This window comes from Oryza glaberrima, chromosome 8, assembly GCF_000147395.1.
Source record: "Oryza glaberrima chromosome 8, OglaRS2, whole genome shotgun sequence".
Lineage (NCBI taxonomy): Eukaryota > Viridiplantae > Streptophyta > Magnoliopsida > Poales > Poaceae > Oryza > Oryza glaberrima.
The window spans coordinates 7,732,529-7,746,393 of NC_068333.1; the positions used below are offsets into that span (position 1 = coordinate 7,732,529).

General features: G+C 39.1%; 1 protein-coding gene across 1 annotated transcript; it reads right to left on the reverse strand.

The window, feature by feature from the left end:
• Positions 1 to 12,037: 12,037 nt before the first annotated feature.
• LOC127782116 (uncharacterized) lies at positions 12,038 to 12,748 on the reverse strand. The gene has a single exon (XM_052309191.1). The coding sequence runs from the start codon at positions 12,746 to 12,748 to the stop codon at positions 12,038 to 12,040; it is 711 nt and encodes a 236-aa protein (XP_052165151.1).
• Between the last annotated feature and the right edge of the window lie 1,117 nt (positions 12,749 to 13,865).

The window sequence follows — 13,865 nt, forward strand, 5'->3', positions numbered from 1 at the left end:
ATCCCTCGCCAATCTGGAAAGTTTCAGATGGAAGCGGGCAAAAGGACTCGATTGTTTCAAAGGTCTATTCCAAGAAATATGTGAGAGTGTTAGAGATATTGCGTATTATGTGGTAGAGGCAATCTATTATACATGCTACCTCTTACTTGAATGATGTACACTATGCATGAAATTAGATGTGGTAGTCACTTCTACCGCAGAACTTGCTCTAAAGGATGTCGTGTTATATTTATATACGTACAAACGATAGTCAGGGTGAACTTACCTTAGACTTAGTCACAGTATATATAAGGATTAATTTTAATCGTTTCCGTGGCACAGGAAATTAAGGCATGGTTTAGTTCCTAACTTTTTCTTCAAACTTTTAACTTGTCCATCATATTAAAACTTTTCTACACACACAAACTTCCAACTTTTCCGTTACATCATTCTAATTTCAATCAACCTTTCAATTTTAGCTGAACTAAACACACCTGAGACGCACGCGGATGCAGGTTTTTCCTGCCCAGAAGATCACGATATTCGAGAAAGGAACAGGTTTCGAGCGAGTCACTGCAGAATTGGTCGCCTAAATATAGTAGCAGTTCTACTTCTAGAGTACTCTACTTATCGTTGATTATGATTAATTAATTAATTTCTCTATCCCAAGTATAGGTAGTAATATTGTTGAGTGTGTTATAATATTATATTTTCATATTCGTAGAACTATAACACACCCAAGTAATATTAGATAGGACATACTCTCTTTCCAAATTGAATATCATATAATAGAATCCAAAATTTCTCAAATTGATCATTATATAGATACATGGACACAAATTTTATCGGAATACAATTAATGCAGTATGGGAGAATGTGTGCATGATAGGGTGTAATTGGCATGAGGTTTTAATCGATGCATGCATTGTGGGAGAATGTGTGCATGGTGTCTTAATTGATGTGATTTAAATTATATCCTTGGTCTTAGTGCATAAACATATATGATGATCATCTTGGGATGGAGGGAGTACTATGCTACTACTATGCGTTTTGGACAAGGAATATGTATAAATTTATAGTATTATTATGTGTTCCATTTAATATTGGATTGTTTTATATTTTAGGATAGAGGTAGTAGTTGCCAATCGAGATGCCATTACTAGAGAACTGATCTTTGCTTGGACGGCCGAAAACTATATTAGCTCTGGTTCAAACAAGAACCGGGACTAAAAAACATTTCTTAATCCCGGTTTAAACTCCAACAGGACTATGTGATCTTTAGTCATGGTTCATTCCCTTACAGGGCCTATCAAGGGGCCGGGAATCTTTAGTACTAGTTTGTAACACCAACCGGGACTAAAGATCCCCACTTTAGTCTCGGTTGGTAATACTAAACGGGACTAAAGATTGATTTTCACTGGCCTTTTGTTGCATGCAGTCCATTTATCCGCTAGCAAAAACTAGTTTTGAGTTTTGTAGTAGTGGAGCCTAGCGGCAGCAGTTTTGATTTTTTTGTGATTTTTATTTTTTCGGATTTTTATTTTTGCGTGCAGACAACATAAGCACCTGCACGCGAAAATCTGACTTTTCGTGTGCGGGTGCACCATCTGCATGGAAAAATAGTGATTTCGCAGACACTTACGGGTAGATGGGCCATAGGCCCGTACGCAAAAATTACTTTTGACTGTCTGAATTTTTTTTTATGTGTTAGTAAAAGTTATCTCAGCTATATATAGGGCATGTTCAAATTGATGCCAAAATGAACCTTACCAAAGTTTTGTAATGCCAAATTTTTGGCAAATTGGCAATATTACCAAAATTTGGGTAGTATTAGCTAAAAAATGTTGCCAAAATTCCATACGCTTTGCCAATATTTGATAACAAACTTAATGTAGCCACATAATTATCAATTTTACCAATTAAATAATGGTACGGTTAAATATGTCATCAATCTAAACAGGCCCATATTTTAAACATGTTTGGTTGATTGAGCTAAGATTGATAAGCAGTATAAAAGTAAACAAATTTGCTTTAAGAGACATTAAACTTGTGGTATTTGGTACATGACACTCTACCTTTTGTGGCTTTGCCATGGGACACTCTAGTTTTGTGGGATTTTGTTTTTTTGCGAAAACACACTTCAGCAATTATTTTAATAAAACCCTTAAAATAAGATTTTTCACTTGAGCCACCTTGTAAATTTAAATTTGAACACATTTTGGCTGGATTTAGTTACATATTTTGCACAATTCAGTAGTCCCAATTATGGCAATCAAATACATTCAGAATTTTCAAAAAAAATATTTGAAATAATATTGTACATGTTTAAATAAAATTTTGAAGTATCCTTTATTTCCATTAAGTGGTACAACTTTTAGTTTTTGCAAAGTGAGAATCAGCTAGGAGTTTAAATTTAGAGTAAATTTCACAAAACTACAGATAGTTTGGTCAAATTATCACAAAACTACAGATTTAAGAAGATGTATCACAAAACTATAGATTTAGCACTAAATTTCTCAGAGAACTACAGATTTAAGATATGGTATCACAAAACTACAGATTTAGTAACAAAATTATCACAAAACTACAGGTTCAGTGTCAATTCAATCACAAAACTTAGACGTTTATAACTCATATATAACACTAGTGCTAAGGATTTAAACTCGATTATCTGTAGTTTTGTGATAACTTTCTTACTAAATATGTAGTTTTGCGATACTCCACCTTAAATCTGTAGTCCTCTAAGAAATTTAGTGTTAAATATGTAGTTTTGTGAAACATCTCCTTAAATCTGTAGTTTTGTGATAATTTGACCAAAGTATTTGTAGTTTTGTGAAATTTACTCTTAAATTTATATTAAGCAATGTGGCCCAAGGGTAAACTAAAGTCGTCCTTTGGAAGTTTTTTCTATTCATTGAAGGGAATATATTAAAACAATAGTCTGATTGACGTTTGATAAAGAACCACAAAACTGAAGTGTTTTATATAAAAACCAGAAAACTCTACTATAAAAATGATTTTTCTCAGCCTCACCCAATTATTTTCGGTGGCGGCTATTTGTGAAAACTGCCAGCAAAAATGTAATCGGGGGTGGGGGGCTTCGAACCGCCAACGAAAATTGATCTTCAGTGGCGGTCGATTTAAGCGGGCCGCCAGCGAAGATGTCGAGGTTTCCGCTGGCGGCGCACCTAACAAACAGCCAGCAAAAATGGAACCATTTTCACTGGCGGATTAGTGACGTTAGCCGCGAGTGAAGATGAAGCCATTTTAGCTGGCGGACCTCCTAGGTCCCCGCCAGCGAAAAATCTATTTTTTGTGGCGATCTTCCTAAGACCCTGTCAGCGAAAATCGATAGGAATAGTGTTTCCGGTATTAAAAACCCACCTACCCCACCCACAAAAACCGCGCCAGTCCACCTCTCTCTCTCTCAGCGCGCAACCTGTCTCGCTCTCGCATACGCCACAGAAACCCTCCGCCTCTCCTACCTCCGCGCCGCTCCACCTCTCTCTCTCAGCACCGCCCACCTACACTACACGCCATCCTCGGCCTCTCCTCCCTCCGCACCGCGCGCTCCATCACTCTCTCCATCTGCACCGCCCTCCTCCTCTCCTCCCTCCGGCCGTGACCCTTCCTCTCCCTCTCACCTCCTCTTCCGGTCGCGATGGTGATGGCGATAGGAGGCGGGTGGTGGCAGATCTGACGGTGGGGTTACGGGGTTGCGTGGATCCAGTGGCCCTAGGCCCTTGGATCGACGACGGCGATGGGCACGGGCCTCCTCCCACATCTCCCAGCTCCGGGCGGCGGTGCTCCTAGCAGGAAACGGTGCCCGATAGCGGCACATCATCTCCATGCGGCGGTGCGCGGGCGGATCGAGGCGGTGGCTCGTGGGCGGATCGAGGCGGCAGCTCGCGAGCAGTTCGAGGCGGCGGATCGCAGGCGGATCGAAGCAGCGGCCAACCCCTCCCCATCTCCGTCCCTCTAGACCCTCTCCCTCTCCCAGATCTGGCTACAGGGGAGTAGTCGGCAAAGACAAACGAAGGGGGAGGAGGTGATGACGTGGTGGAGGAAGAGGATGAAGGGGAGGCATGGTGGAGGAAAGGGAGGAGAGCTCCGGATCCGTCAGGCGGCGGCAGTGAGAAAGGCAGACGGCAGATCCGACGATGGCTCGTTCATGTCCTGCATCGGCAAGTCCTCCATCAGCAAGCCATAAATTTTGATTTGTGATTGTGAAATTGCATTGTGATCGATCGTGATTGTGGACTTGTATTTGAATCAATGCTTGAATTTGTGATTGTGGACTTGTATTTGTAATTGAGGGGCATATTTGAATCGATTTGAATTTGAATTTTTGTTTTCTTTGCACCGAAGAATATTTTCGCTGGTGGTCCTCTTAAGGATGTGTTAGCGAAAAAATTGCTTTTCGCTGGCAGCCCTCTCAAGGATGCGCTTGTGAAAATTAATTTTCGCTGGCGGTATCGTGACCGCCTGTGAAAAGCAACAATTTTCTCTGGCCTTTACTTTCAGGCGGGCCACTCAGCCGCTAGAGAAAACCTTATTTTGCCGCTAGCACAAATCCTTTTCCTAGTAGTGAAACTAGAGTATTATATAGCAAATGCCATAAATTTATAATGTCGTAGAGAAAATTTTGCCAAAATAATTCATCAGTTAAAATTTTATATGTGTATTATTTTTTTGTTAAAAGCCAAAGCAGGAAAATAAAATACGAGAAGAAAACTACAAAATCAACTCTAAAATTAAGTTTTAAAATTCAATTATGCATATATAATGAAATTTGGAAACATCCTGAAATGGTATACCGAAAGCTAAAACTGATTGGAACCTAACACTAGTAAAAAATCCTAATAGGTGTCCGTTGGAAACCGGCAATAATAGATGTCGGTTTCCCAGCCGGCACCAATGACAACACTAGGTCATTGGTGCCGTTCATAGAACCAGCACCTTAGATTAAACCGGCATATTGAAATTCAACAAATAAGTTAAATAAGTTACAGATGTAGATGAGATGTCGTTAGATGAACCTGCAAAAAATCTTATTTAAACTCGACTTCTTTTGTGAGATATAAAAATGTCATGAAGATTATTTCGAATTTTTTTAGTGACTTTTAATGATGGTTTATATGAATTTTCACTTAAATTTAGATTTCCAACCTATATTTACCGTATTATTTAGAGGCTATTGCATGCTTACCCCTACTTTGTAGTCCAATTATGATTTTACCTTTAACTTTTAGGGTTTGTGTTTTTACCCTTGGTTTTTTAAACGTAGCAGAGCTTTACCCCTGATTTGGACGGTTAGTTTAACGGTGTTAAGTCAAGCACTGAAAGAACTTTATACCCTTGGTTACTACCATTACATATTTGCCCCAACTTTTGAACATCACTTGTCGTTTTACCCCTGTTTTATATGTGAACTTGAAACTGTTTTGAACTGAGACATTGTGAAATAATTCAAATATAAGATGTCGTTTGGCAAACTTTGACAAATTTCAACAAAAAAAATGGTAGAATTTGTTCTTAGGCAATTGCGTCACAAATGGGATTCAATTACAAGCAAAAACTGGGAGCAGCGCACACTTCAACCATGTTGTACCAAGTAAACTAGACAACCTCTCGTCGAGTAGCAGCCAACGACTCCACCTGTGCTCGTGCATCGCGGCACCGAGGAGCCGCCTCCGGCCGCCGGTTGGTGCTCGCATCAAGCAGCTATCGTCCACCTGATGCTCGCCACATCGCACCAAGGAGCTGCCGCCGCTGATGGATGCTCGCGCTGTCGTCGCTTGCTGCTTGTGTGGAGGAGCAGTCCCCACCGTCGGCTCGCCTCGCCGCACCGGGCCGAGGAGGCGTCGCCGTCTTCTGCTCGTGCGAAGGAGCCACCACCACCACCGCCGGCTCGCGTCGAGGAGCCGCCGCCGCCGATGGCTGCTCGCACGGAGTGGAGGAGCCACCGCCACCGCCGGCTACTCGCGTCGAGGATCTGCCGTCTCCGCCTGGTGCTCGTGCGCCGTGCTGGCTCGCCGGAGCCACCGCCACCGCCGCCGCCGCTCTAGCTCCTTGGATCGGGGATGGAACGATGAGGAGAGGAGACTGAACAGGTACACAGTATGATATTGGTCTGGGGGTAGGATAGTAATCCAACATTTTTCTTAATGATTTTTCTTTTTTCGTTTCTACTTCCTTAGCTCAATATTATTGGATGCACCAAACTGCCATCCATTGTAGGGGAAAACGGTGGCTTCGTTTTAAAAAAATAGGGGCAAAGTTGCAAACCCTAAAAAATAAGAGTAAATTCATAATTGAGGTTGAAAGTTGGAGCATGAACACAATTATCCCTATTATTCAATTATCCCTATTATTTAACTCCATTCAAGAACCCTATATATGTTCGGTATGTGCATATTTGCTGTAAATAGCTCAGCTGCATACTGTGTATATATAGTACTAGGTTGACGAGTCTCACGGTATGCGATCACTGCTGATGGCCGGTTTGCGGTCGGGTAAACTGTGAAACTACAAATTTCGTCCATCCAGATCAGTATAAGCGCAGACCAGGACGAAGACGCAGGTCATCAATGCCGACATATGATCTGACGTAATGACGTATATATCATGTGCGAAAATTATCCAACGGATGTGCGCACACACTACATAACAACCAACAAATATCACTGAATTAAAGTTTTAAAAACATTTCGTACATTTTCCAATAGTAATACACATATTTTAGCCCAAAAAGAATCTAACAATTTTATAAATAAAATCCGTCTGGATTGTCTTAATTATCGTGGCTCTCTATTTAAATGAATTAATTTGAAGACGTTTTATATGTACACATAAGTTTAATATTATTTGTGAGATATATGGAAAAATTGTAAAATAAATACTACGAAATAAACTTCGACGAAATACTCTTTATAAAGAACAATCTGCGGACTTAATTACATTATCGCTATTTGTTGTATCCATGCATCCTGTTGACTGTAAGAATCTTGCGCACATATTTTTTTTAGATTGCTTTAAATTTATGATTTCTATATTGTTTCTATACGTATGTGATTACGTAGGGGCGTCTACTCTTACTAGCGAGTCATGGACAGAGACTGGAGACTTCACCTGTTCCAGGCATGGAGCTATCGTGCTGCGTGCTGTCGATCGACAACTCCAACGTTGGAGAGGTACTGAGCTAGCTAGCCAAGTCAGTCTTCTACGTACATCAGAGATACTCCTGACCATTTGAATCACAGGAATGGAAAAATGGAGGAATAGGAAAAACATAGAATTCTGACAGTAATGTAAGTGTAAAACAGAGGATTGCAAAACACAGGAAAAACGTAGGAATGATCGTTTGATTGGACCACAGGAAAAACACAGGAATTTGAGGATAGATAAAGACTCAAAAGATTTTTTCCATAAGGTTCTACCTCTTGTTAAAATTCCTCCAAAACTTGTATGGAAAGAGGCATTCCATAGGAATTTCATAGGATTCCACAGGGTTCATTGCTTTGATTCAAAGGGTTTTGTAGGAAAAATTCCTATTGAAATGAAATCCTTTAAAATTTCTATGAATTTCCTTTGAATCAAAGGGGGCCTAAACCTAGACTAGTAGTATATCTACATAAAGCAGATTATTTACGCGTGCCGTGGAATAATCGTACCCAAATAAAACCTTAATCTTATACGGAGTAACTGATTAGTTAAGAATAGTTAAGAAAAGGTATGTTAAGAAATAAGAATTACTACGTAGAATGTAAAAATTATATAAGTTAATGTGATACTTTTATATAGTTACACTCTATATTATCGACCAGGAGAAAGAACAGAACATTTTCTTTTTGACGGCCGTCCACGATACCAGAAATCTAAAATATCGCCCCACACACACTCCGTTTAAAAATCTGTAGTGATAAGAAATTTTAAGCTAATTATAAGTACTTAAAAGATCATTTTGGTATATATTGATACGGATCGCTCTAAATATAAACTTGTTTTAACATCACCTGATCTTGATCATGATAAGATGAATTCGTTTCGAGCTAATGTTAATTTAGATAAGAACATGTTACTGTCTAATAAAATTACATGCTTTTATATTAACAGGATTAATTAACGATGTTACTGTTGCTGCTGATCATGGAATAGAAGAAAATATGATATACGAAGTAACAGCTCCAGTTACCAGCGTGTGATTCCAAGAAGATGGAGTACAGTTCCTGAGGGTCCACCTACTTAATTAATCAAGTCAACCAAGCTGGTCATGTGTGCATGCACGATTAGGAAATTATTAGGGTCTAAGCAAAGCTTCCTGTGAACTTGAGAGATTCATTTTTTATAGTTCTTGCTAATTCTTCGGAGTTGCTTCGATTGACTGTCGTTGTCAATCAGTTTGTGCAATCGCCTTCATGGTTGTGTGGATTAGATTTGTGAAGGTTGTGGTGTGATTGCCGTCGTTGAGGTCATGTAGATGGGTACAAGGTTGCTGCGAGGATTGATACGTAGGACCGAACAGTAATAACTAAGCCAACCAGAGTTAGGTGAATAGTTGGTGAACAAAAAACAAAACTTTTAGCGAAAATAAAAGTTACCCTCAATTTTGACATATCATGGTCTTACCGAAGGATGTGCTGGTCTGACTGCCTGGAAGCCGTCGGTTTGATCGAGATTGATTCTCTGGTCAGACCACCGAGATCTGAAGCTGCCACTTGAAGCCGCCGTCGGTCTGATTGCCACTGACCCGCCGGTCTAACTGCTGCGATGCCACCAGTCTGACCGCCGGTGATTCGCCAGTTAGACCATTGAACCCGTACAAACACAAATCGAAGAACTCTTGATGTAGATAACAACACTTTATTACTTCTCTATGTTTACAAAGTATAACAACAGCACTCCTCACGAAAATCTCGACTAAACTCGAAACCTTAACTATTCTCTCAACTCAATGCTCTTTAAAGCGATACCGGGAGGCGTCACCCTCCCTCTCTATTTATACATGAGGTAGGCAGCCTAAAGCCACGAACCAAACTCATACAAGAAGTCCTAATCCACCTAGGAAACCTTCCCGTGCAAGAAACCAACTTTACAAACTCCAATTGTACTAAATTTGGACTCCTTCCAAATTCGACTTCGCATCCCATACGCACACAATATCTCCATCGTATGCCATATGGAATATTCACCAACCACGTGCATTGATCTTTAGCCTAAGTATCCCGTATGATATCTGACTGTCCAGATGTCACCTTATCTCCAAGTTGACTCCCGATCCATCACCGACAATACTCTCTAAAGACATCAAGTCGCCTACACATGAATCAAACAAAAAAACCATATTCCGAGACCAAACTATCTCCAACTTGACTCATTGTTAGCAAACAACAGTATTACATACGCATAGAATCCATCTAGAAGCCATAAACATGAAACATTCATGGATATCCAATCAAACAACCTGAAAGCGAAACCGACATAGAGTCGGCCGATCATACCGCGGGCTGGCCGGGGGCAACCCATGCTTGATATGACTGGACCAAATCTCCAGCAATACCTGTTTAACACCTGCAAATCTAATCATCTCCAAAACCACTTTACTAATAATCTCCAAATATTGAAACCAATATTCTCAGATACCAATTGTTCATCATAGAATAAGAATCAAACACACTTTGATTTTACATGATCTGTAGCTACTTTCGAGTTATCGTTCGTCGTCACCGCAAGATCGGGCCACCCCTTATCAGGTATCTTGAGATACTTTATACACTTAAAACCCCTTGATATCTTCTAAAATGGCAATATTACCCTAGCAGATACATCAAATGGTTATGCATTGGGATAATAGATAGAGTTTAATTATATAGAAATGGGACGGCGGGAGACAAAAATGAGTTAGCCTGTCATACATTATACAAATGATCCATAACACGAATAAAAAAAATTTCTACATCTGTTTTTTAATATATGATGTGTTGATATTTTACATCATGTTTAATTATTTATCTTATTAAAAAATATAAGTAAATATATTTTCTTTTGTCGTGGCATGATTTATCACTAAATGAACTTTAAATATTACTTATAATTTTAAGATGTGCACAAAATTTATAAATAAGATGAATATTCAAAAGTTATAATGATATTATATATTAAAGAAAATGAGAGAGTACCTATAGTTGATCTGTAACGGTTGTATAAGTTCATTTAACACAGTTAATTACTTGTGATGGGTCATATCTAATAGGACGTTCCTCTAACCAATGAGAATACGAACTTGTGAGTTTTGCTTAGTGGGTCTCTGATCTTTTCTCGTAACTGCGGCGTGGTAGTGGAATATATAAGAGCCAGAGGAAAATCAGACATATGCTAGTCTTCTTTTGCTCTTAATTTTAGCTTTATTCAGAACGTGGGAGATTAATTTGTCCGATTCCAAAAATAAAAAGATCGAATTCGATTTGTACATCGTGTAAAGTATATAGAGGCTCCAATGAACTCATCCACTATATCTAATATTTCATGGTTATATTAACCTGTAATGCATCCTTGCTATATTAATTAACCTTGCATATAAGTGTGATAGCTAGCTAGTTTGCATGGAAAGAAAATGCAGAAGCAGAGACTTTTTGGCGACGCAGCAACTGAATTGCGTCTTTTCTGATTTTTTTTTTAACTCAATAACACTGAACGGATGAGTACATTAACAAGAAGTTTTTACATATATGGTGTAGTGAGCAACGGCTTATTACATCAGCCGCTGGACTCAATGCATCTACATATATCTTAAAAGTAAACACATTCTGCTAAGGCAACATATCCTATGCACACATGCCCTCACGTGTACACACGTGCACACCAACTAAAAAATGTCACCAAAAAATCTAGAAAAAATCATACACATACTTTCAATTGTATTACACCTAGGGTTAAAATCTTAATGTCAAATTCATTATATTTTAGCCGTAACAAAAAAAACAAAAAATCTGACAGTTTTAAGGTTGCAATTTTGTCAGAATTTTATCTTTTTTGTTATTCTCTATGTAGAATGAATTTGAAGATGCGACTTTGCACGTAGATGTAATACTATTGAAAGTACATGTATGAATTTTCCTAGAATTTTTTGTGATAATTTTTAGTTGGTGTACATGGTGTGTACACGCGAGGGCCTGTGTGCATAGGATACGCTCCCTTCTGCTAATATGTCAAATATATATGGACAACAAATTTAACACAACCAAAGCATAACGTACTATTACTGTAGCAGTACATACTAGACATGAGTTTTTTTTTTTTTTTGCTAGGACGACACATGCATGAGGACTATTAATATAACGATGGATGCAAGCCAACACACACGCACACACATGTATATATAAATTCGACGGGAGTTGAATTTGCACACCTAATAAAGGATGTATGTCTACGCTTTATGCATGCCATATAAATAGTGACAAAAAGATTCTAAATGTTTTTAACAAAACAGAATATGATGAAACCATTTCTAAAATTCAACCTATAAAATGGATGATGGCATATTATGCATAAGTATAAAAAAACACAGGTGTGTAGTCTGTGCATGACTTCACAGCTGGTATGATTTTTTATTTCTCCATAAAAATGTAGGTTGAATTATATTTAGCTCCCCTATATATATATATACTCCCTCCATTTTAAAATGTTTGACACCGTTGACTTTTTAAGTACATGTTTGACCGTTCGTCTTATTCAAAAAATTTTGTGAAATATGTAAAACTATATGTGTACATGAAAGTATATTTAACAATGAATCAAATGATATGAAAAGAATAAATAATTACTTAAATTTTTTGAATAAGACGAATGGTCAAATACATACTAAAAAGTCAACGGTGTCAAGTATTTTGAAACGGAGGGAGTATATAGGTTTGTGGAGTGTATATCGTGATATGATACCATATTCCATGTTGTCGAACAGTTATTTAAAATCTCTTGTGAACTATTTAGATGGCATGAATAAAAGGAGGATATACGGCCTTTAAGGTATGACCAAATGAGATATGATTTCACGGACGGGCTACGGCATCGCCATGGAGACGATGGCGTTCACTCCTTCTATGAGTATCGGTGTCGGGTCCCCGATGAGCAGCCTGAAGACGATGCGCACCATGATCACGAGGGTTTTGCACACGCGCCTCTCCATCCTAACGTTTCGGTCAGCACGCTCCCGTAGGCGGACCATCATCCTCTCTTCAGCTTCGTCCTGGATCTCCTTGATGCACTTGACGTGCAGGTACATGCGTTGCTCAGGGTTCGTGGAGCGGTAGCACCATGGGCGGTAGAACCCCTCCATCTCCCTGCAGCTGGTGCACCGGTGAGACACCTCCATGCGGAGCTCGAAGGCGTCACCGTTCTGCAAGGCCATGGACACCGGCAGCTTCGCGCAGCCCGGGTGCAGCTTCGGGTGCTCGCCTTTGCTGGTCCTCCTGGAGCAGTAGTAGTGGAACCCTCGCACCGTGTCGTAGCAGGCGGAGCAGACGCCGCCGCCGGCGGGGGCGACGAGCCGGAGCTCCATGACACCCTCCACCAGCTGGTGCTGCAGCGCGGGTGTCGCGCGGGCGCAGCTCGTGTGGAGGACGAGGTCGCCGGAGGTGTACCTTGGGCCGCCTTTGCCGGGCTCCCTGCAGCCGTCGCACTGGAAGTTGGTCATCGCGCCGCCGGCGTCGCCGTGAACCAGCCTCAGCATGCACCCCGGGAGGGCAGGGTGCATGACCTCAGCAGGATCCATTACCGTACTTCGCTCTCGTTAATTACTTGTTCCGAGAGCTTCTGTACAAAACATGCATGCATATAGATCATTTCATTTTTTTAAGTGAATCTTACAAAACTATAGAAACTTTACTAAACGAGGAATTTTACAGTACATGAGAAAGTACCTTGAGGTACTTAAATTTTACACTAAATTTTTTATGGTACCTTGAAATACTTAGTAACTAGAGGTATCAAATTTTTACGGTAGAAAATATGGTACGTACCTCTAAGTTATAAAGGATGGTAAAATTACCCTTACTAAATTAATTATCATACAAATATTTGTATTTAAGGTGATGTATCACAAAGCTACATGTAACAATAAATTTGTTACAAAACTACATGTTTAGAACTATATATTACAAAACTATAGATTTAATAATAAAATTATCACCGAATTATAGATTTCAGAATTTAAGTCCTTAGCAGTAACGTTATGTTCGAATTATAAACATGCAAGTTTTATGATTAACTTGACATTGTAAGCCTGAACTTTTGTGATCACTTTTTTACTTAATATGTTGTTTTACGATTCTCCACCTTAAATCTTCGGTTATGTGTTAAATTTAGTGGTAAACCTGTAGTTTTGTGATACATCATGTTAAATATGCTCCTTCCCGTCCCAAAATAAGTTCAGTTTTGCACTGTTCATCTCAAACGTTTGACCTTTTTCTTATTTGAAAATTTTTTTATTATTAGTATTTTTGTTGTCATAAGATGATAAAATATGAATAGTATTTATGTGTGACTAATTTCATTTATTTATTTCATAAATTATTCAAATAAGACGGACGGTTAAATGTTGAACACGCATATTCATGGCTGCGCTTATTTTGGGACGGAGGTAGTATGTAGGTTTATGATAGTTTGACTAGAGTATTTGTAGTTTTGTAAAATTTACTCTTTTTTTCTTTAGATAATGATGATAGCTCATATCATGTGAATGAGAGAAATATTAAGTAATAGTCTCTTCATCCCAAAATAAGTTTATTTTTCACCCATCGTACACATATCAATACAAAATAAAAACAACTATAATACCCTATTTTATCAAGTCCCAATGCAATTATCCTCATTTTATCTAATCCCAATAT